The sequence below is a fragment of the Doryrhamphus excisus genome, chromosome 14 (genome assembly GCF_030265055.1).
Source record: "Doryrhamphus excisus isolate RoL2022-K1 chromosome 14, RoL_Dexc_1.0, whole genome shotgun sequence".
NCBI classification, from domain to species: domain Eukaryota; kingdom Metazoa; phylum Chordata; class Actinopteri; order Syngnathiformes; family Syngnathidae; genus Doryrhamphus; species Doryrhamphus excisus.
In genome coordinates, this window is record NC_080479.1 from 9,208,182 (window position 1) to 9,232,064 (window position 23,883).

At 43.1% G+C, this 23,883-nt stretch overlaps 4 protein-coding genes and 1 non-coding gene across 11 annotated transcripts in view; 1 reads left to right on the forward strand and 4 right to left on the reverse strand.

Annotated features, from left to right (window-relative positions):
• The window catches only part of chrna11 (cholinergic receptor, nicotinic, alpha 11), a 30,640-nt gene extending 12,881 nt beyond the window's left edge, over positions 1–17,759 (reverse strand). Inside the window, exons 1-7 of one of the 3 annotated variants that reach the window (XM_058046947.1) lie at positions 17,180–17,759; positions 5,046–5,174; positions 4,368–4,649; positions 2,253–2,392; positions 2,112–2,173; positions 828–937; positions 668–742 (exon numbers count right to left, since the gene is read on the reverse strand). In XM_058046947.1, coding sequence (XP_057902930.1) covers positions 668–742; positions 828–937; positions 2,112–2,173; positions 2,253–2,392; positions 4,368–4,587 — 607 coding nt within the window. In that variant the 5' untranslated portion in view covers positions 4,588–4,649; positions 5,046–5,174; positions 17,180–17,759. Of the gene's footprint in view, positions 1–667; positions 748–827; positions 938–2,111; positions 2,174–2,252; positions 2,393–4,367; positions 4,650–5,045; positions 5,175–17,179 lie in introns of those variants that run through there. The other 2 variants (XM_058046948.1, XM_058046949.1) reach the window with 2 other exon arrangements.
• On the forward strand, positions 5,889–18,078 carry LOC131101633 (small conductance calcium-activated potassium channel protein 1-like). Of its 3 annotated transcripts, XM_058046946.1 has the most exons (12): positions 5,889–6,183; positions 10,987–11,444; positions 12,009–12,799; positions 14,169–14,264; positions 14,332–14,619; positions 15,303–15,424; positions 15,491–15,632; positions 15,694–15,804; positions 16,821–16,948; positions 17,046–17,124; positions 17,204–17,250; positions 17,357–18,078. In XM_058046946.1, the coding sequence occupies exons 3-12, from the start codon at positions 12,023–12,025 to the stop codon at positions 17,457–17,459; spliced, it is 1,893 nt and encodes a 630-aa protein (XP_057902929.1). In that variant the 5' UTR covers positions 5,889–6,183; positions 10,987–11,444; positions 12,009–12,022; the 3' UTR covers positions 17,460–18,078. The 3 variants fall into 3 exon arrangements, with proteins under 3 accessions (XP_057902929.1, XP_057902927.1, XP_057902928.1); XM_058046944.1 differs by having other exon boundaries at positions 17,204–18,078; XM_058046945.1 differs by having other exon boundaries at positions 17,046–17,115; positions 17,204–18,078.
• On the reverse strand, positions 17,894–19,744 carry LOC131101644 (small ribosomal subunit protein eS27). Its single transcript, XM_058046960.1, has 4 exons — positions 19,686–19,744; positions 19,073–19,181; positions 18,462–18,572; positions 17,894–18,083 (listed from the first exon to the last, which is right to left on the reverse strand). Exons 1-4 carry the CDS (start codon positions 19,689–19,691, stop codon positions 18,055–18,057), a joined length of 255 nt encoding a protein of 84 aa, XP_057902943.1. The 5' UTR covers positions 19,692–19,744; the 3' UTR covers positions 17,894–18,054.
• Positions 18,200–18,329, reverse strand: LOC131102460 (small nucleolar RNA SNORA35). The gene has a single exon (XR_009119454.1). It is a non-coding gene; the product is annotated as a small nucleolar RNA SNORA35 (small nucleolar RNA).
• Positions 19,745–20,170: 426 nt separating the features above from the next.
• Positions 20,171–23,684, reverse strand: si:dkey-81h8.1 (uncharacterized protein LOC100034657 homolog). 3 transcript variants are annotated; one of them, XM_058046951.1, is made up of 9 exons: positions 23,417–23,684; positions 22,826–22,962; positions 22,602–22,715; positions 22,477–22,533; positions 21,960–22,097; positions 21,359–21,406; positions 21,117–21,230; positions 20,947–21,048; positions 20,171–20,856 (listed from the first exon to the last, which is right to left on the reverse strand). In XM_058046951.1, exons 2-9 carry the CDS (start codon positions 22,922–22,924, stop codon positions 20,761–20,763), a joined length of 768 nt encoding a protein of 255 aa, XP_057902934.1. In that variant the 5' UTR covers positions 22,925–22,962; positions 23,417–23,684; the 3' UTR covers positions 20,171–20,760. The 3 variants fall into 3 exon arrangements, with proteins under 3 accessions (XP_057902934.1, XP_057902935.1, XP_057902936.1); XM_058046952.1 differs by having other exon boundaries at positions 20,171–20,853; positions 23,417–23,672; XM_058046953.1 differs by lacking the exon at positions 21,359–21,406 and having other exon boundaries at positions 23,417–23,678.
• Between the last annotated feature and the right edge of the window lie 199 nt (positions 23,685–23,883).

Below are 23,883 nucleotides of genomic sequence, written 5' to 3' on the forward strand. Positions count from 1 at the left end.
GCGTTTGCCAGCCACAATGACAAGGAGGGAAAAAATCGTACTGCGACAAAAATACGGCGAGGAAAGAAGTTGTAGGTTTTCGAAAGAAATGAAATTAAAATGTTAATAGAATCAAGTCGTCATAGTATGTAAAAAAGTAGTAATATTAACAGAAAATAAGTCCTATTTTGAGAATGAAGTGGTAATGTTCAAACAGGAAGTCATATGACAAGGAAATAGCTGTCATGTCATGAAAAAAGCCAAAGAAAAACGCTATAATGGTTGAACACTAGGGGGCGTCACAACACACTTGGATGACACACAAGGTTTGGTCTCCGGGAAGGAGATTTTCAACATAAATTTTAAGGAAAAGTAGAAAAAAATACAGTATATATATATGTGTGTGTGTGTGTGTGTGTGTATCTAGCGGCCCCGCCTCCACCCTCTAAGACATATGATCCACATAAGAGCTCACTCCGTTCATGCCGTTGTTCTATGGAAGGCGCTGAAGGAATGACTAACCAAGGGTGACTATCCACTTCATTTTCATTTATTGCGTGATTAACTAATTAATTACCAGGTTATTACCTGTCAACATGGACTGTCCTAACCTGAGAATAATGTGGAATAATCCTATTAACAGAAGGAACGATTCCATCTCATATATATAGAAGAGCATGTGACCCACCTGGAGGTAAATACTCAGCGTAGCCGCTGGAGTTGACCAGCACGTTGGTCTTGAAGGTGGAGTCAAAGTCGTCATCTGCACTGAGGAACCACAGGGCGCTTAGATCCAACACCTCGTACCGTGCACCGTTAGCGTGCACGTTTGCGTGCGTATTTCTTACCTGTTGTACAGCAGGATGTCTGGCGTCCAGATTTGATCTGCTCTGAAGCGGAGGTTTTTAACTCCGGGATGTTCGCTCTGGTTCCACTGGAGATAATGGTCGAACCAGCTCTTGATCATAAACACACACAAACACACACACAGGATGTTCAACAACCTCCTGTTTAGTGTTTTTAGTCTGCTGCACATACATACAAGATTATTCAATTATCTTTTTTAATATTAATTTGGCTGAAAAATGATGGCCTGGCAAGAAAAATACTCACTGGACGGGAAATTAGGTACACAACCTAATGAGGTGTAAACTTCAAACAGCTTAAATAATGCATAAGGCTAAAAATAACCATTCATTCATTTTTTACAGCTTATCCTCACGAGGGTCGTGGGGGTTGCTGGAGCCTATCCCAGCTGTCTTCGGGCGAGAGCGGGTTACACCCTGGACTGGTGGCCAGCCAATCACAGGGCACATATAGACAAACAACCATTCACACTCACATTCATACCTATGGACAATTTGGAGTCGCCAATTAACCTTGCATGTTTTTGCCACTTTTTTTAGGCTGCCACTGTGCAGCCTAAAAATAACCAATTAGCTAAAAATGTCATCCAATACTTCTCTCCAAGAGAGGAGAAATATGATCTCAGAGAAGAAGTACATTTGAAACACTTCTATGCTAGGACTACGTTATGCTAGCCATAGCATTTCAGTAAGTGGAATCAAACTATGGAATGGATTGAGTAAGGACCTCAAACAATGCACAACGATGAGCCAATTCAAGAAACAATACAAGCAGTTGATGTTTGCTAAATACAAGGATGAAGAGTCTTGAACCAGTCATGATGTGCTATATACTATATCACTATATTGACGGTTACTATGGTAACCATTATGTCATTGGATGGTCATATCACCTCCTACTTCGGTACGGTACAAAAAATTACAACATTTAAAAAAAAAAAAAAAACAAACTTAAACTGTATTATGGAAAGCAGGAAGTGAACAAATGTAACAGTTACTAATTGTAAAAGTACCAGATGGAGGGGTAGGATTTAATAAGCTTTGCTTCTTCCTACTCCTTTTGGACATGTGGAACTGGGAACTGATTATGGGATGCACTCAATTGTAATCTGATGCATGTTCAAATGAAATGAAACCATTATCATTACAATTACCATAGGTCCGATACTCAACGTTCTCTTTTATAAAGGCATCATTTTGTATTGGATGTTATGTTATTGTGTACTTAATTTTGCGGCCAGTGAGAAGTTTAACAGCACCACAAACCTCTCGGGGGTCCTTACCATCCGCAGCCACATGTTTGAGGTGAGCACCTGGTTCTTTTCGTCCTGAAAGCACCAGAAATCCAAATGAATTGCCCTTTCGAGGCCTAACAAGAGGTGGAAGTTCTCGAGTTGGCTAACCTACCACATCCATGAGCTGGATCAAACTGAGCGAGAAGGTGACGGTCAGGGGCAGCGAGTCATTCCCCACGGGTCGCTCCATGCGGTTGTAGTCCTTCAGGAGGGTCTTCAGCAGGTTCCTCTGGTGAGGGCCCCCTGAGGACACTGCCGGACACAAACATTGCGCTCGATGAAGTGGTCTTTGTGAAAAAGAGGGATGGAAGACTCACAGGGAACGCTGGAGGTTGGCAAACAACGTCTAATTAGTGGCGCTTGGAAATCTCATCAGGCTGTTATTGGCACTAATGACGCTATAATGAGGTTGCTTTCATACGCTGGGAAGTAGCGCTCATTCCGTCTCGAATCCATCCTCACCTTCTCAGAGATTGAAAACACAGAAATGAAGCAGGCCAGGGTGGATGGGTAGGCACTGTGGTGCACAAAAGTTCTTTAAATGGCAGCTTTTTCGTTATTTACTCAACTGCAGAGAGTACTCGGCATATGTTTGGGTTTTTTTGTTGTCCAAATCCTAAACTTCTCCACTTTCCACGATAGAGCTCAGCTTTACAGATGCCACGTCTGTATCCATTCATGCCTGTGACCCCAGCGTTTAAAATAAGTTGGCTTCTGTTTGTGGCGTGGTGTTTAGTCGTGTGGAGGCCGCTATTTGAGGAAATAGTATACTAATTACAAATTTAGATTTCTCCTTCGTTCGCCTTCGATTAAGGTGCGGCCTTTAGTAGATTGGAGGCCACTATTTGAGGAAAATGTGAATTATACTCATGTACTGTATCAATGATATATCATTTCATGTTTATATATATTTTACATCAAGCATTATCATTTTAAATTTGAATTCATTTTAATGAGGTGTGGCCTTTAGGAGAGTGGAGGCCACTATTTGAGTAGTCAAGCATTATCATTTTAAATTTGAATTCATTTTAATGAGGTCTGGCCTTTAGTGGATTGGAGGCCACCATTTGAGGAATCAAACATTATTGTAAATTTGAATTCATTTTAATGAGGTGGTGGCCTTTAGGAGAGTGGAGGCCACTATTTGAGGAATCAAGCATTATCATTGTAAATTTGAATTCATTTTAATGAGGTGTGGCCTTTAGTGGACTGGAGGCCACCATTTGAGGAATCAAGCATTATTGTAAATTTGAATTCATTTTAATGAGGTGTGGCCTTTAGGAGAGTGGAGGCCACTATTTGAGGAGTCAAGCATTATCATTTTAAATTTGAATTCATTTTAATGAGGTGTGGCCTTTAGTGGATTGGAGGCCACTATTTGAGGAATCAAGCATTATCATTGTAAATTTGAATTCATGATAATGAGGTGTGGCCTTTAGTGGATTGGAGGCCACTATTTGAGGAATCAAGCATTATCATTGTAAATTTGAATTCATTATAATGAAAATTTGTGTATACTTTAATTTTTATTTAAAAAAAAACATATTTCCAGTATGTATGAGCTTGATGATGATGCCATACCAGTTATACAAGTTGCGGTGCGTACCCGATTTAAAGCACAATGCCTGCTAATGTAAACCTTTATTTAAAGGCACGGAACACGCAAATGAACATTTCTTTTTCAAATGGAATATACCGGAGTGATCATTTGCATCCAGGGTCCTTTGGTTACCTAGGTAACTGATACAACCTCCCAATAAGGTTAAGAGGAGGGCTATATGTTTCAAAAAGAAAAGAAAATATGGAGTATTTTCAGGTGCTTTCCCCCCAAATATGAATAATAGTTGCTAACTTCTGTTTACGTTATGACCTCAAGCAACATACAAGAGGTTGTCAAGTTCATGTCTGCGTGTCATCTCTTGACAGAAGCTGCAGCAACACGTCCTCCGCACACACACACACACACACACACAGGCAAGATGGAATGGTGGCCATCCATACATGTGATCCAATTGATCCCTCTGCATGTGGAAGGAAGACCGCAAGGCAGACGACATGCAAAGGCATCCCCCAATCGTCAGAGAGCGATGTCAACATGCAGAGCAAACAGGTGTGACCCACATCCACACTTTTCCACCCGCCCCCCTTTTCCTTCTGGAAAAGCATATTTCCCCATGTTAGAACCCTGATGGCTGCTGCCCGTTTCTAGAATTCCATAAGCGCTCACCGTGTATCAAGGCGGAGAATCCTGAGAGGAGCAGAGCCGCCGAGTGCCACATCCTGCTGGAGAGAGGAGCGGGATGCTGGAGGAGGAGGAGGAGGAAGAAGAAGAGTGGCAGGCAAGCAGAAGGAGGAGGGGGGAGATGATGGGATGTGTGTGGTGGGGCGGGAGGGGGGGGTGGGGGGTGAGTCAGGAAGGAAGCTGCGGGAAAGCCGCCGGTCTGCATCCACTCAGCATCAGGAGCTAAGGAGCGGATACTCGCTCACTTGCTATTTTTGCCTTCTGGTTCTATAAAAGAAAATGGAGAGCACATCGTAAAAAATGTCAGCCATCTAGGAGGGGGCGGGGGGCGGGGGGCGGGGGGGTCAAAGATGGAGGGAGCATGGTGTTTAATTGGCCTGGTCGACACAAGCCGACCTTATTAAACACGACACACAATGATGGATTGACTTGAGTTTGGAAAAAGCAATGACCTTATATTGCAGGGGTCCCCAAAGCATAGCGCTGGGGCCATCTGCGGCACAATTCTTGTTTTTTGATTGGCCCATGGCTTGTTTACTTCCACCACATTGAGCATGAATGGCTTTGACTTTGTTGTAACAGGAGTGACAAGCAGAAGATTTGCATAATTACAAATACAGTGTAAAATATATGTAAATACAATAAGATTGAATTGTCCCTTACATTTTGGTGACGTATTGTAGAGTTGGATGGAGTGTGGACTAGATGAAGTCGATGCTGCTCGATGGAGTGGGTGGGCGGGGTTGTCCATAGATCGAGAGCAGTTTGCCCGGTGTCTTTAACCCTTGTCACCTTATTAACACAAAAATATCTTATTTTAAAATTCTTATTTTCCACTTTAATGTACGTCAGCCTTTTAAAATTACTTCAGCTTGAAATATACAGGGTGTCCCAAAAAAAATGCATGCTTTGAATGGGGCAAAGTGGCGCCATCTGGTGGACAAACCAAAAAATAAAAAGTTAAGGAGAAGTCCAACATAAAGGACTGCATTAAGATAGTCAAATATCATTTTATATGAATTGTTTTTCATTGAAGCATCAAATAGCGGCACGGCGGTCGAGTGGTTAGCGCGCAGACCTCACAGCTAGGAGACCAGGGTTCAATTCCACCCTTGGCCATCTCTGTGTGGAGTTTGCATGTTCTCCCCGTGCATGCGTGGGTTTACCCCGCCTTAGGCCCGAAGACAGCTGGGATAGGCTCCAGCACCCCCCGCGACCCTCGTGAGGAAAAGCGGTAGAAAATGAATGAATGAATGAATGTGAGTGTGAATGGTTGTTTGTCTATATGTGCCCTGTGATTGGCTGGCCACCAGTCCAGGGTGTACCCCGCCAAAAAATGTATGCTTTGAATGGGGAAAAGTGGCGCCATCTGGTGGACAAACCTAAAAATAATAAGTTAAGCAGAAGTCCAACATAAAGGACTGCATTAAGATAGTCAAATATCATTTTATATGAATTGTTTTTCATTGAAGCATCAAATAAGACAACTCTAAAGTCCACGTGATGCATGTGGGGAAGCAGATATTGTTTTTAATACAATGTTTTTCCTTCTGTAGTGGAGAAAAAAGCTGGAATGACTCCCCCAGGGAATTTGTGCATCTTTAAAAGTGTGTTCCCCATTTGTCCTCCGGGGAATGCTGATGCAGGAGCAGAGGCAGCAAGAAGCTGATAGACGAAGGAAGGAGTCGGGCTGGATAATAGATGACCCTATTACTTGGGACGCTTCCCCTTGGAATGGGCCGTCTCTCCCAGGAACGCCTGTTAAGACTCTCTAGGCTCTGCCGCACACTCGGGATGGAAGGTGAGCACAGGACGGACCATCACAGATTACTTTTTACTGAGTAGTTTTCTCTAAAAACTACAGTATTATTCATCACTCTGTAGGATTAGCACACAGACACATGGCTGACATCTAGTGGTTTGTTGTATTACTGCAGCAACAGCACCATTTGCACTCCATATAGTAGGTGATCGAGACGAGAAGCATTCATTGATTTTCTACTGCTTATCCTCACAAGGGTCGCGGGGGTGCTGGAGCCTATCCCAGCTGTCTTCGGGCGAGAGGCGGGGTACACCCTGGACTGGTGGCCAGCCAATCACAGGGCACATAGTATAGACAAACAACCATTCACACTCACATTCATACCAATGGACAATTTGGAGTCGCCAATTAACCTAGCATGTTTTTGGAATGGCCGTGGGTGGAATTGAACCCTGGTCTCCTAGCTGTGAGGTCTGCGTGCTAACCACTCGCCCACCATGCTGCTATTTGATGCTTCAATGAAAAACAATTCATATAAAATGATATTTGACTATCTTAATGCAGTCCTTTATGTTGGACTTTTTATTTTTTGGTTTGTCCACCAGATGGCGCCACTTTTCCCCATTCAGAGCATGCATTTTTTGGGGGGACACCCTGTATATTTCATTCATTCATTTTCTACCGCTCATCCTCACAAGGGTCGCGGGGGGACTGGAGCTGTCTTCGGGCGAGACGCGGGTACACCCTGGACTGGTGGCCAGCCAATCACAGGGCACATATAGACAAACAACCATTCACACTCACATTCATACCTATGGACAATTTGGAGTGGCCAATTAACCTAGCATGTTTTTGGAATGTGGGAGGAAACCGGAGTACCCGGAGAAAACCCACGCATGCACGGGGAGAACATGCAAACTCCACACAGAGATGGCCGAGGGTGGAATTGAACCCTGGTCTCCTAGCTGTGAGGTCTGCGCGCTAACCACTCGACCGCCGTGCCACCCGACTAGAAGCATAATAATACATATCATCATATAGGCAATCTTTGACTAGTCAACCCTATACACATAATATGTTTTGAATGTAGCATCTATTAGCATAATATTCTAGTCTCCTGACCCTTTCTTGTGTCATTTCCAGCTCCCAAATAAAAGTCCAAATGAGTTCATGGTGTGAATAGTTTTGGGCTGAAGCTAGCATGAGGCCCTCGGGTCGGTCTGCTAGTTGTCTATTTTGAGGCTGCGCTCATTAGATGAGCAGCATCAGCACGGCTTGATTGTGTGCAATTGACAAATCCACCACCAGCATCCACTCCAACGTGTCAGCTGGAGGAGCCGCAGACTTCAAAACTTCATTAACAGACACTCTCCGCCTCAAATATTAATAGTTTGACATTTCGGGGGAAATCCAATTAGTCTTTCACTTGGAGGCCCTGAATTATTATTATTACAAAATGAACTGGCGTTTGTCTGGGCACCCTGCGGGGGGGGGGGGGGGGGGGTGAAGCATCGTTTAGCAGCCGCAGTAATTAATGGCTGCAAGTATCTCCGTTTAATTCCACTTACATGCATGCCAGAGGGGTGATGCAATATAGGAGGCTATAATTGAAGACGACTGGCCCGCAGCCACACACACACACACACACACATACACACACACACACAGAGGCAGCGAAACATGAAGGATTTACAAGCACTTGGCTGGAGGCTTGAATTAATTGACACGCTGGCAGATGTGTACGTAAAGATGCAATCTGCCAATCAGCGTTGACCCTCACACACTTTGGGACGCTCCTGGAGATTGAGAAGGCGCATCTGGCCGGACTCTTCATTAGGTACACTAATCTGATAAGAACCTATCCGAGATCTGGATCCAAAAATGAAGCTTGGCTGTGAGTGGCGCTGCCAGAGAGATATGCATGGAGTAATGGGTTTTAGTATTGAATTGGTATTAGCATTATATTCATTCATTCATTCATTTTCTACTACTTATCCTCACAAGGGTCGCGGGGGCTGTCTTCGGGCGAGAGGCGTGGTACAACCTGCACTCTAAAAAGTAATCTGTATCTGTTGACACCACTTGATTTTATACATGAATGCAATGTAAAAAATGTAATTAATTGATTTAGATAAACTTTCTAAGTTGCTAACTTTATTTTTTAAGTTATGTTCAAATAATAATCTTGGCTATGACATGAACTTAATTTAGAATGTCATATACACTCAAATTTTATTGTGGTAAGCTTAAAACAAAATTCAAGTTGCCATGACTTAATAAAATTAGCTTGGTAACATAATATATATACACACACACACATATACGTATAGTATATATATATATTAAGTTACTGCTACTTAAAAAGTTGTGCATTGTTATTATAATTAAGTAGACAACAAATTAAACTACTTTGAATAAAATGATTAAGTCAGTTGACTTAACATATTTCTTTGAGTTACGAACTTGTAACTCCCTATGACAACAATTATTCAGTAAGCATTACTTCAAATAAGCTTTGAGTAAAGAGGAAAAGCTAATTTGTGCAATGCAATATTGTTTGTTGGTTCAAAGCAATTTCAAATTAAGTTGTCATAACTAAGAAAGACTAATGGAAACTGTTGCGTTTATTTTTTTTGTTGAGGCTAAACGTTTATTTTTTGAGTGTGGACTGGTGGCCAGCCAATCACAGGGCACATATAGACAAACAACCATTCACACTCACATTCATACCTATGGACAATTTGGAGTGGCCAATTAACCTAGCATGTTTTTGGAATGTGGGAGGAAACCGGAGAACACCCACGCATGCACGGGGAGAACATGCAAACTCCACACAGAGATGGCCGAGGGTGGAATTGAACCCTGGTCTCCTAGCTGTAAGGTCTGCCACTAGACCACCGTGCAGCCCCAAAAAGTGCGACTTATAGTCCAGAAAATACGATATACCTTGTGGACAGCGCTTGATTGGGGCCATTGATTTCATCCTAGAACAGCATAATGACCCAAAACACAAGTCCAAAATGTGTCAGCAATACTTAAAGAATAAGCAGTCAGCCAGAATTCTGACTGTAATGGAGTGGCCGGCACAGTCTACAGATCTTGAACCCTATTGAGCTGTTGTGGGAGCAGCTTGACCGTAAGGTACAGACCAGGGGTGCTCATTAAGTCGATCGCGATCTACCGGTCGATCGCGGAGGTGGTACTGGTCGATCGCTGGTCGATCGCGGCGTGACATTAAAAAAATATCATCCCAGCATCAATGCCGTCACTTGATTGATATACAGGGCAGCCATTCAGATGACAACTGAATGTTGCCCTTCAGCGACCAATCAAATCAAACAACGTCTCTAAGTGCAGCAGAACTTACGATGTCAGCCTATCATCCATCCCCGTTACTTGATTGACATACAGGACAACCAGTCAGATGACAACTGAATTTTGACCTTTAGGTCACCGCTCATGCGTAAACAACGATGCAAAGTGCTAAGCTAGTCGGCGAATTGCGAGATTTTAAGCCCTCGCTAAAGTTTATGGTCACTAAAATGAGTGAAGGAGCTGGACCAAGTAAAAAGGCAAAAACTGGACCAAGTAAAAAGGCAAAAAACATATCACTTCCATACGGATATGGAATATTATACGGATATTATGATACGGATATTATCCATGACTGATAAACATTTGGAAGTGTGCTTGAGGCTGGCTATCAGCAGCTACTGTCCGGACTATGCATCCCTGGCTGGTTCAATTCAGTGCAAGTCATCAAAGTAAACTCAGGTAATTACAAAAAATGTTAATAGTTAATTATGTGTGTTTTGCAATATTGGCTCATTTGGTTATGTAAGGTACATCAACATACATTGTACGTACAAATAATCCTCAATACATTTGAAAATAAATAGATGTTTTGCATTTTTGTAGTGGGTAGATCATTTTGACTCGGCCATTTTAAAAGTAGCTCGCATGCTGAAAAAGTGTGAGCACCCCTGGTACAGACCAAGACTCCATTAAGCCAATGCATGTTGTGGGAGATGTTGGGTGAAATCTCATCAGATTACCTTGACAAATTGACGGCTAGAATGCCTAAGGTCTGCCGGGCTGTAATTGCTGCAAAAGGTAGCTTTTTTGATGATGAAAGCAAAGTCTGAAGTATGGATTCATGATTATTTCTAACTCTAACAATGTCACCATTCCCTGTTCATTTGCTATATTTCCTATTCAGACTAATCTCATGTATGTTTCCATGGAAAACAAAAAAAAATTCCCAAACTTTCATTTGCAGCTGGTACAGCATCAACTCTTCTGGGAAGATCTGAGGTCAGAGACCAAACGCTTATAGCGGCTCTCCTTCCACACCAAACTCAGCCAATTACACCTTCATAGACCCGATAGAAGCATCCTCCCATTCCATCCATCCTAGCCTTAATAGTACACATCATCTTCCGATTAGATAATACCCATCTTTATCCTGCAACCATCCGGATTCTCCCGCCTGCCCGCTTCTCTTCTCCAGCCGAGCCATATTATCTGTAGATCCATCTGTCACATGGATTTAGATAAATAACCACACAGGATGTCATTGTTATGACTTTAGCGCTTAATATTCCACCTGTCCTCTGCATATTGTTTGGCAAAGGGGTGACATATTTGATATTTCATAAGCTCACAGCTATCGGGGCTGACTTGATTAAAGTGTAATCTGCTGAATGAATACTGGGGGCTGTTATGGCAATAACAAAACAAAGGAATTGGTACGGTCCCTCCATCGCCGCTCATAAGATTGATTGGTGCAAAATTTGGACTAAAAGTGATGTAATGACAGATGAGTCTTGGCAACATCTGCAGGTGGAGTCGTTGGCGTCATTAAGCCCGGCTTTAAGGAAAGACGTCCTGATGGTGGTGCACGGGAACGCAGCCAGGCCAGCGAATATGAAGGCGTTGGGACATGTCATGGATGTCCATGCGTGCGTGTTGACCTCATCACGTGTCGTCCTATACCAAGGAGGTTCATAACCTCTCCTGGGATCTGGGAGGAGCTCCACCCTGACAAGGCTGCTAATGGACCGCAGGTTTGTTTCGTCAACGGTGGGCATCTGGTTACATCACGGCGGTCGTGTAAACTCTTCATGTCATCGTATTTTATATCCGTCTGCATTTACGTTTATTGTTACGGTTATTTTGCAGTGTTTTGCAGTCTACGGATTTGCAGCAGGATTTTCACTGCATGATTTTTTTTAATTCCACAGTCAACAGGACCATTGAAAACCAGAGGAAATATAAAAAATAATTTTTTGTGGAAAAAGGTAAGTTTTTTGAACAACCTCATTCTGTTTTTTCTTGTCTCAATATAAAAAACTGTTTAAAAAATACTACAAAAAAACTATAAAATATTAAAAAAGTCATATGTATTATATAAAAAGAATACATATATGAATGAATGCATACAAAAATAAATACAATTAAATTAATATCTGCAAAACAATGGACAAAGTCCAAATATATATATATGTATGTGTGTATATATATATATGTGTGTGTGTATATATATGTGTGTGTGTGTGTGTGTGTATATATATATGTATGTGTGTATATACATATAGATATAAATATGTGTGTGTGTGAATAAATATATAAAATGTGAATAAAAATATATAAAATTTGTATTAAAATATATAAAATATGTATTACTTTACATAGTAATAGATATATGTATAAATGAATGAATGAATGAGTCGTAGTTTTGGGGGAAAATGTGCCTCAAAAGTTAAATAAATTAAAAATAAATAAAAATCCCTGTCTCTTGAAGAAGTGAGTAGTTTTACTTAATTTTGGTTCTAATTAACATTAACATGTTTTTTTCCCGAAAGCCCTTCCTGACGCCATGGATCACCACGCCACCTCCGTCAGCTACACACTGGTGGATGAAGGCAACATGGAGGACCAGCGCTCCATGCTGCCTCCACCCAGGACGCTTTCACCCCGTCTGGCCCGCCCTCCCCATTGCGGGCTACACCACACGGTGTGGCTGGACAGGACCCAGGCCATGGCCACCATGCCTTTATACAACGGCCACCTTTGCCCTAGAGTCTCTCCGTGCTCCGTGAGGAGAGGAGACAAAACGAAAGGCAAGGACAGGAAACGGTCAGATGGTTGCAAACAACCCCTCAAGGAGCGTAATCACAAAGGCAAAGCCAAAAACTCTTCTAGACTCCAGGAGAAAGCGTCCTCCTTTAATGATGGTTCCCTTTGCGGGTCACCCTTTAAGAGCTGCACAAGGCAAGTCCACCTCCAGGATGCAAGGAGACCAGGCCACCTTTCCTTGGAGATGAACGACCGCCAGAGCCTCCCGGAGATCATCATCACCAGCAGGGACGACGACGTTCACGCTCACAAAGAGTCTCCTCCGTCTGAGGCAGCGGGCCTGTTGCCTGGGTCCGAGTGCAACACCCCCCAAACTCCTCAATCCAGTCCCAAACACAAGGCGGACACGAAGGACGACCAGTACTGGAAGACCCACAGCATCGGGTGGCGGCTGGTGCGTAGGAGGGCTCTGTTTCTCCGGAGGCAGCGCCTGAACGACTGCGCTCTTGCTGTGGGGATTTTTGGCATGGTCATGATGGTGATGGAGACGGAGCTCTCCTGGAGCGTCTACAGCAAGGTTAGTCAGTTGTACGGTTAGCACTATGGCGTTGCTAGCAGTGTCACCTGACCAGGTATGGCGTGGTATGACATGCTGTTGTATGGCTATGCTAGAATGTCATGATATGATATGATATGATATGATATGGTAAGCTCCGCCATTGCTGTGGTAGCGTTGCTAATGTCAAAGGTAGGATATTGTATGGCATGCTCTGATGCTGGTATGGCAAGGTTATGGTATGGTATGGTATGGTACGGTATGGTATGGTATGATGGTGCCTGGCATGCTGTGGTAATGTTATGATGCTATGATGTGGTATGGGCAGTTATGTAATGTCATGGAAATGATGCTATGCTATGGTTAAGTATGATATTGTATGGCATGCTGTGGTAATGTTATAAAGTCAATAGTATAATAGTGTATACATGCTGTAGTACTGTTATAAAGTCAATAGTATGATAGTGTATACATGCTGTAGTACTGTTATAAAGTCAATAGTATCATAGTGTATACATGCTATAGTACTGTTATAAAGTCAATAGTATGATATTGTATGATATGCTGTAGTACTGTTATAAAGTCAATACTATGATAGTGTATACATGTTGTGGTAATGTTATATAGTCAATAGTATGATAGTGTATACATGCTGTAGTACTGTTAGAAAGTCAATAGTATCATAGTGTATACATGCTGTAGTACTGTTAGAAAGTCAATAGTGTAGTACTGTTATAAAGTCAATACTATGATAGTGTATACATGCTATGGTAATGTTATATAGTCAATAGTATGATAGTGTATACATGCTGTAGTACTGTTAGAAAATTAATAGTACAATAGTGTATACATGCTATAGTACTGTTATAAAGTCAATAGTATAATAGTGTATACATGCTGAAGTACAGTTATAAAGTCAATAGTACAGTATTGTCCGGCACACTGTAGTACTGTTATGAAGACAATACTATGATAGTGTATACATGCTGTGGTAATGTTATATAGTCAATAATATGATAGTGTATACATGCTGTAGTACTGTTATAAAGTCAATAGTATAGTAGTGTATACATGCTGAAGTACAGTTATAAAGTCAATAGTACAGTATTGTATAGTACAGTATTGTACGGCACGCAGTGGTACTGTTGTTAGGTCAATATACAGTATTGGTACAGTTGTAATGGCCATGGTATGATAGTGTATGGTATACTGTAGCATGCTATGATTCCACCTGCAGTAAAAGTGCATCACAGCTATAAAACGGTTTTCATTATGTCCTGCAAGTGGATTAATAAAATGTATGCAAGATTAAAAGATTATATGGGATGACTGGCTGTACATTGAGCTTTGTATTGATGTGTGTGTGTGTGTGTGTGTGTGTGTCCCACAGAGCTCCGTCTCCTCGCTCACGCTGAAATCCATCATCAGTGTGTCCACCATCATCCTGCTGGGCCTGATTGTAGCGTACCACTGCTGTGAGGTGCAGGTAACATGATCTTTGACTTGGAGATGCTCCATCCATCGCAATGTGACGCCCACGTCCATGCTTCCAGCTCTACGTCCATGACAGCGGGGCGGAGGATTGGCGTATCGCCATGACGACCGAACGTTTGGCCCTGATAGCGCTGGAGCTGGCGGCGGTGGCCATCCACCCCTACCCCGTGGGCCTGATGGCGTACTTCCAGCAGACCGCCGCGCCGCTGCCGCTCTCCGAGACGGAGCTGGAGATCGTGCTGGCGCTGCCCATGTTCCTCAGGCTCTACCTGCTGGGCCGCGCCATGATGCTGCACAGCCGACTCTTCACCGACACGGCGTCCCGCAGCATCGGGGCGCTCAATAAGGTTGGCAAGTCAAATCTGAACACTTCTACATACACACAGGTCAAAGGTGACCAATGCGGCCCTAATACTCTGTGGTTTGAGTGCACTTGCGCTTCCTAGTGGTGAAGTAGGTGTATTACACTTTCATATAATAATATTGAAGAAAATACTGGGGACGGCACGGCGGTCAAGTGCTTAGCGCGCAGACCTCACAGCTAGGAGGACCAGGGTTCGATTCCACCCTCGGCCAACTCTGTGTGGAGTTTGCATGAAAAACATGCTAGGTTAATTGGCGACTCCAAATTGTCCATAGGTATGAATGTGAGTGTGAATGGTTGTTTGTCTATATGTGCCCTGTGATTGGCTGGCCACCAGTCCAGGGTGTACCCCGCCTCTCGCCCAAAGACAGCTGGGATAGGCTCCAGCACCCCTGCAACCCTTGTGAGGAAAAAGCGGTAGAAAATGAATGAATGAAAGAAGATACTGTAGCATTTTGGCCTATTTTGAGTAGGATAATAAAGCAAAGAAAGGCAAATTAAGGCGTCAACTGGGATAGGTTCCAGCTCAGCCGTGACCCTGAAGAGGATAAGCGTTGGAAAATGAACGAATGACCTTTTTCTCCCTTGCCTTCCAAGGCAGATTGACAACAGTATTATGTAATCCTAATATCCTAATCTGACAATGTCCGTCTCCGCTCCACCCAGATCCACTTCAACACCCGCTTTGTGGGCAAAACCCTGATGACCACCTATCCGGGCACCGTGCTCATGATCTTCAGCGTCTCCCTGTGGATCGTAGCCGCCTGGGGTCTCCACGTGTGCGAGAGGTAATCATGCAAATCCCGTCCGGTTTTCATTGCGATCCCCCATGACCCAGCGTGTCCCCTGCTCAGGCACCACAACTACAGGGACCTGAGCAGCAACTACATGGAGGCCCTGTGGATGGTCTCGGTCACGTTCCTGTCCATCGGCTATGGTGACGTTGTCCCTCACACCTACTGCGGAAGGAGCATCTGCCTCCTCACTGGGATCATGGTGAGCGGATCACACAAAGGGAATCTCATGAGCATTTATAATCGCCACAACGTGTCCGCAGGGAGCGGGTTGCACCGTGTTGGTGGTGGCGGTGGTCGCACGCAAGCTGGAGCTGACGCGAGCTGAGAAGCACGTGCACAACTTCATGATGGACTCGCACATCTCCAAAAGGGTTGGATTTTGTTTTGATGATTAGTTGGGTGGGTGGTTGGCGTTAATGGAAGCAGCGATGCCACCTGGAATTCACATAATGTGGGAAATGTTTCTGCATGCTTTTAATGGGGGGAAAGTGGCGCCATCTGGTGGACAAAATAGAAATCCAACTGGAAATGTTAAAACAGCTTGCATTAGTGCAGGGGTCTCAAACTCAATTTACCTGGGGGCCACTGGAGCTAGGGTCTGGGCAAGGCTGGGTTGCATCAGGTTTTCCAAAAAAACAAAAGGCCTTTATTAAAAACAGAAAAATATACAAACTTTTTCAGTGCTTTGGTTCCGATTTTCTACAAGAAAAGCTCTGATAAAACATTCCACTGTTCTCAAATATCTTAATTTTTATTTTTCTACACAAAATAAGATGAAAAATAAATAAACAAATCAAGAATAAAGAAAATCAATCAATCAGTAATAAATAAATATAATAATAATAATAAAACGGCAAATAATAAAAACTTAAGAAACAACATATAGTTGGTGGGTAGACAAATTATTTTTTTCAGATTAAAATGAACAAAGCATTATTAGAGCCCTGTAGACATGACAAAACACGACTATAGTCACATTTATACTCTTTTTATTTACAACATATTGCGCAACTGCAGGGTCTTGAGACACATGCTAACTCGCAAACTAGAGAGCTAGCGACCTAGACAGTAGCCTTCAAGTTATTTCCTTTAAACTTGAATAGCCCAAAACTTACCACTTCCACACGGATAGGGAGGATAACTATTAACAGTTATTTAACCTTTAACGTGAACATTAATCAAACGTAATAATTTTTTCTGGGTACATGATACCATACAGCATCCATATCAAACTTGCGTGGGCCGCACTAACATTAAACTTTCATATCAAGGCGGGGGCCCGCGGGCCTTGTGTTTGAGACCCCTGCATTAGTGTATGTTAAGACCAATTTAGAGTCAAAAATTGCATTTTTTATGGGACATTTTTGTTGTCTTTTCCATCCTCCAGATAAAGATTGCAGCAGCAAATGTGCTGAGAGAGACGTGGCTGATCTACAAACACACCAAGCTATCCAGAGAAAAGGACCACACCAGGGTCCGAATGCACCAACGGAAGCTGCTGCTGGCCATCCACGAGTAAAACAAAAACCGTTTCTACATGGATTTGACTGTTTTATCTCTCAACTGCTCTTGCTGCTTACTCAATCATAAAATCTAATGATTGTGGCACCAGGTTGCGGCGTGTGAAGGTGGAGAAGAGGATCTTAGCCGATCAAGGTAGCACACTAGTGGACCTGTGCAAGGTGAGAGAGGCAAGTGGACACATCTCCGGATCGGATAGCCCCGGAATCCAATACCAGCGCATACCTTGTGACGCTTGTCGCCTCACAGATGCAGAACCTCATGTACGACGTTCTGGCCGAGGTGCAGGGCTGCAGGTCCGAGCTGGACACACACATCCACGGCTTGGAGAAACACGTGGAGGAGTTGAGGGAGGGTTTCCGGAGTCTCATGCCACTCCTGTCCAACACTTTGTCCATGCAGAACTCCTCCATCCGACACCTGCTCAGAGAGAGGGAGGAGAAGAGCGAGACAGCAGCAGGGGGCGGTGACAGGTAGAGTGGCGCCCCCCGGTGGAGGATGTTAGTATGGCTGCTTTTGTGCAACATTTGCAATGAAATCCTGTATCAGTTCTGCCTTGATAGACAATCATTACTTTAGGTTGGCATTGCAGTTTTTCTTGCTAAAACCACAAAAAATGATCTGCAATTTTGAAGCTAAAATACCAAATGTGCTCATCAGATTTGATTTACTTTATGGGGATAATTAACTACTAGAACAGTTGTTACATCTCACATAGCATTTCTGCTACCTCCTATTGCAATCAAATTTTAATACATTTGCATTTATTTTGTGTTTGAGCACTAATGACAACTCAAGAGTTTGAGTCCGATACCAATGTCCAAGTAGCTTTATGTATTAAATGTAAAACTGCACTTTCTATGTTGTTCTGTATGTTTAGCAGTAACTAAATGGTGGGAGTGTGATGTCAAAAATATAGATTTGTAATAAAGCAAACAATTGTTTAACCAAACGAACATTTTATTGAGAGAGACAAGGATGGAGGGTAGAGTTACAGCGATCTTTCAAGCACAGACCAAGTCTGTCATTGCATCCATTTTCCACCGCTGACATCGACCGGTCCATCACCTCCTCTACCTTTCAGCTCCGGGGAGACCATTTTAGTGCTGCTTCCTCCTGAAAGAGCACCCTGCGGGAAGGCACGTTGACAGAATGAACAAAAGTCTGTGCCAGTCAGCGGTGGTTACCACCACATGCCATCCCAGTCTGTGCTACTGTAACAGGCATGCTAACACAGTGGCGCTAAACTGTTCTCAGCCTTCGAAAGGGGGGAGCCAGTGGTCTAGCTCAACCCTTCTGCAAACCGAGGTTCTTCTAGCACTGGAATGAGATTGGAGAACCACGGCACAGGAAGTCCAGTCACTTAGCAGTGCAGCAAAATGAATCACAATTAGCATGGCACGCTGATACCTGTTTGCCTCCGGCTTTTTATACGCACAAATTTAAACTCCAGCGGCAAAGTACATAATACCCTGACCTTAACGTGTACAAAAGTGGTTTTACTGACCCTCTGTGAGACGGGCTTTGCCTCCGGTGGGCTGACACAGGACAGTCGAACAACCCACACACAGCACGACCGTCTGTGCATGGCTGAACACTGTTGTGATCTTGTAGCATCCTGCAAACCAACAGTCAGATCATTAGGTACACACTTGGAATTCACTTTTTAAAAAAATTAAAAAAAAAATATATATATATACATATTCATTATTTTTCCATCATTTGTATTTGGAATTCATTTTAACTCACTTAAAATGTAAATGTTGAAAAAAATGACACAGTATTTTCATAATTACTTCAGAAGTGCTACAAAATATATATAATATATATGTATATATGTTCCCCCTTTGCAGTTCACATTGCTTTGTTACAAAAATATTTCCATTACAAGCAAGGGTACATTTACACTTAAGTATGTGTGTAATTAACTTTCAAAACTCTCAAAGCTAAATAAAACTACTAGCAATGTCAAAGTTGGACAATATTAGTGTTGTTAAAAAGGGAGAAATAATTCAATTGTTTGGCTTTAAAAATTCCAAACATATCACCGCGGTATCGTTCTTTCCTCTCTCTTTTGAATGTTTCATATAAATGAAGGAAACAGCTAGAAAAACCTACCTGGACATTTAACATCCATAAAGTAAGAGTTAGGACTCTGAACAAGGCGCTTCTTCTTGTGCCTCCTCTTCTCCTCCTCCGGGGATGGGTGCAACAAGTCTTTTGCGAGCTACAAAACGAAAGAATATCACATGAGGCGTGAATTATTGATACGTTGGCACCCGAAGAGGATTTTATTATTGGTGGTTTTCATGTCTGTTTCTGGTTCTTCCGGTTTACTCTTCCGGGCTTCCCGGTTGGCCTACATTTCTCATTAGGTAACGTGTCCGTTAGTTGTGTTCGCAGTCCACAAAATTGACGACTTAAATAAACAAAATTGGAAATAAAACGACATTTATTAAGCCATTGAAGTCGACAATAAGCAGAACAGTCGCATCGTAACAGCTAAACTGGCTCCATGTTTGCAGCGTGCGCGCCGCCATCTTGAGTCACAATGCGCTCGAGGAGTGACGATTAATTTGTTTATAACTACTACTAAATCTCAACATGGACGATCTCAGGGGGCATCAGTCGAACCTCTAATGTCTTATCTAAACATTGGGCCGTGAACGGGCGCTTTAAAGTTTGTTCAAACGGAGAAAATAGCGTTCGACGACATGTTGAGGATACTCACTGGCATGTTGGCGAGGAAATAGCCGCTGCCGAAAAGGAGGCATTACCGGAAGCGAGGGGCTGATATCGGCGGTTCCTTTGAGCAACGACCCGGAAGTGACGACTTTGACGCGACCACGGCGACCATCTTGGTGAGGTCAGTTACATTTAAAACAGTTTACTTATTGAAAGTGTAAAGTTATCAAATAATTGTATTTCAATATATATTCTATTGTAAATCTCTTAATTTATGTTTATGTATTACACTGTGTGTGCCTAAAAAAATGAAACGTGTACCTCCTTTAGCTTTGTTTCTGTTTACATACATTAGCTTGGCCACAACATTAGGTACACATGCACCACCAGGTTCTGCTTATCAAGAGCTGCATATTTTTGTAGCTTATAAAATCATCTGCAGCTTGATATTCTGGTTCTGTCCAGCTCTTCCAGCAAACCTCGTTTGCTAACATTGCATTGGAAACACTTCAAACACACACATCACAGAATTCAAAAGTTTTATTTGACACATTTATACAACATACAATGTGTGTCACAGAATGCAGAAATAATTTACAATGCCTAAGTGCACATCAGTGGCCACTGATCAGTTGAATAGTGTTGACGCAAGTGTTTATCAATGCACATTTAAAGATAAACATGTCATAAAGTGGTAGCTAATATACAAAGCCTTTAATTTTCTGGAGATCGGCTGTTAAAGCAACATCATCAATGACTTGTTTTCTTGTTTATTAGTTAATTTAAGATAGCATAAACGGAAATACACGTGGTTCTATATGTGTACACACACTATCAGTGAGGTGACTATATATGTTTTCTCCACACTATCTCTGTCAATACACTGCTATACTGACTTCCTGTCGGTCATACAGTATGTCTAATAACACAGATCTATGCCGCACTTCACTGCAGGTCTGCGTCAGGTGTTTTTGTGGACTTGTCGGCCATATTGCACTCTAATTGTCACCTGAGTTAACTCACTATTGGTCACAGAATGAAATAAAAGACAAGCGGCGCCACATTATTAAAGAGCACCAAGTGCGGCATCCATATTTACACAATAGTGTGTGTGTGTGTGTTCAGGGGTCAATAGGCTCCACCTGAGGTTCAGTAGGTGGGGTGGCGATATCTTCCACCAGCTCAGGGTCTGGTTCGGTCACGACAACCGCCACCTGCTGACGCACAAGATGCAAACACGTGGATTATACATAGTACCAATTCATGACAATAGTGTCTTATGTTTAATGTGTGTGAGTGTGCTTTACCTGGGACACCCTTGGCTCGGCAGCAACTGGAACGGCATGAACAGCTGGAGATGGAGATGGTGGGGGGCGAGTGTGGGGATAGCGAGGTCGCTCACTCGGAACCTGGACATTTTTTTTTTAAATCAATAGCAAAAATGTTGTATAGGTTGAATACCACACGATAGGCCCACCTGGCTTCTTCGAGCTGCGAGCACAGTGAGTCCAAAGAGCATGGCGATGATGCAGATGAGCAGCTCCAGCACCAGGAAGACCACCAGCGTTCCCAGGATCCCGTCAATCAAGAGCTAGCCAGAGAGAGAGAGCAAACCAGAAGGACTACGGATTAGGAATGTAAAACAGAGCTTGAAAATGAATGCAAACTATGTTCCAACGCCTGTCCTCTAAAGTACATTAAGAGCCGTCAATCACTTACTTCGCACTTTTGCTCGATCAGCGCGGTGCATTTCCTGAAACAATGTTGCTGCAAAGACAAAACATCATGGAATCTTCTTTGTTGACAAAATGCAACTACTATGCTCTGCAGATACTGTCAGTCATGTGTTAGCATTTTAGCATATGAGCCACCGTCACTGGGCTTTTGGAATGTACATTCCTACTATATTCAAGTTGCTCTCTTACCACAGTATATGTTAGCATGTTAGCACGCCATCCGGCCTCATCAGCCCTGACTATAGGGCATGATGTAGAATCTTCATGGGTTTGTGTTTATACTTTCTTACTACAGTCGACGTTAACATACCAACTGTGTGCATGTTAGCGTTCAACATATCGTAAGGTTTTAGCACTTTAGCATCTGATATTTCCCTGCATGAATATTGGGGCTGGAGCCTATCCCAGCTGACTTTGGGCGAGAAGTGGGGGTACCACCCTGATATGAATTAAAATTCTGTCTTGCAAACATTGTTTCAGTCTTGCACCAGAAAACTTAAAAACATAACTTTTAGAATGCTAATAGCAAGCGACTGTCGCATGGTGCTTCAGGCTTTACACAGTATGTGTGTGGGTGCCATTACCACAGCGTGGAGCTCCAGTCGGTTGCAGTGCTCGCAGTGGTAGGAGTCCTGCCTGTAGGGGAGGTGCTTGGACATCAGACCCAGGGCGGCGGTGGCGAAGGCGGCGCTGATGAGATGCAAAATGAGGGCACATTTCACCTGCCAACCAAAACAATCACTTAAATCACTCTATTTTTATTTGGTTGTTTCCCAGAATATCATGTCTTAAATATGTATTTGTGTCATCTTTCTCCTATCAAAATAACATGATTTTTCCTCCTAATATTACAACATTTTCTTGTTTGATTATTTCTTAATATTTTGACTTTATTCTTGTAAAATTATTGCTTTTTTTCCAGTTTTCTTGTGAAATCTTGTAAAAAAATGTTCCCCTGGGCCACACATTGGACACCCCTTCTCTTGAGCAAGACCAATCATGAAAGAACATCTATATAACAGGAACGCTGCCTCTGATTAATTTTTTTTTCCCCATCAAAAATCAGTCAAATTCAGCATAAACACATGACGTCACACTCACCCAAAAAAGCGTGGGTCTCCTCCCACTGTGGATCAACACAGACCCCGACAAGGTCACCTGGTGATGAAGATATTGATCCATAAGTGTCATATTCATATTTGTTGATAATATTTCAAATGTCTGACCTGTATGACCACAACGAGAAAAAGGGCTATGTCGCCAGTGAAGTGGACCTCGTGGACTTGGAGCACAGAGGCACTGAGACACAGAATCAAAGCCGCAATAACGATCTGGATGGCCTAAAAACCGTTAAGGTAGTTAGTATAAACCGATGTACTGCATAAACCACCATCATGCATCACACTTGGCTTCTTTTAATATTATTGTGACCTAAATGTGTCCCCCCTACCCCCAGGGTTTTTGGTTCCATCTTGAAATGGGACTGCAGCTGGCTTGGGGAGAGTGTCCCCATTGAAGGTGCCGGGTTTTTCGGGTCGCTTTGAGCCATCTTGACGCCGCAGCTGCTGTTCAGATAGCGTGGAGTACCTAGAAGGAACAATTGTGACAAGAGTTTTGAGTTTGTCAAAGTGCCGTTTACATTTTGTTGCGCGGTGACGTCTGAGCCTCCACGCCCTCTATCTGGTACTCTCACTTTAATAAGGTGACTCAGCTGGAGGCCTCTTAAGGGTACACACACACACACCGGACAAAACATTTATTTTTGCACATCTGAGCAACACGGGTCATAAATGTATTGTTTTATGCATGTTTGTCGTTTTTGCATCATTGCACCAAGACTGGCATCCTGTCCCGGGGAACACTCCTTGCACAAAGTCTGGAAGCAGCTGCAGTATCACTTGGCTCAGGTCCAGATTTGACAACCCAGCATCACAACCCATCCATCCATCCATCCCTACCCTGTACTAGTTAGTTTGCACATCTCTGTCTTTCAATGACGCTGTGACCTACACCTGGCTCTGGTCAAGTGAAACGCTCTTACCTCAGCTGAGTCCCTGCAGCTCCTCCTCTTTGTTTATTCCTCCTCTTGTGTTGACAGCTTGGTGCTCTGCAGCCTCCAACAGGACCTTCGTGTCTGTGTGTGTGTGTGTGTGTGAGAGAGAGAGAGAGAGAGATTCCACTGCAGCAAACGGGCTGCTGCTGCTGCGACTTTTTTGCAGACTTGCTGCAGGAGTGGTCCCGGACACCAGTGACGTCAGCACGCTGTGAGACAGCAAGAAGCTCAATCAGCAAGTTCATAAACTTTTACGTTTGTGTGCCTATACTGGCGAAGTGTAGCTAATGCTATTATCAGAGGTTAATCCGCTATCTTGCTGCTAATATCTACATATTAAATTAGCATCGCGATTATTTTTTTTATCTGTGTGCACCAAGTATATAGACACTATTTAGGTCTGATAGGGGCATCTGGCGGGAAATGATGATGACGTATTTAGAATGCGCATTCTG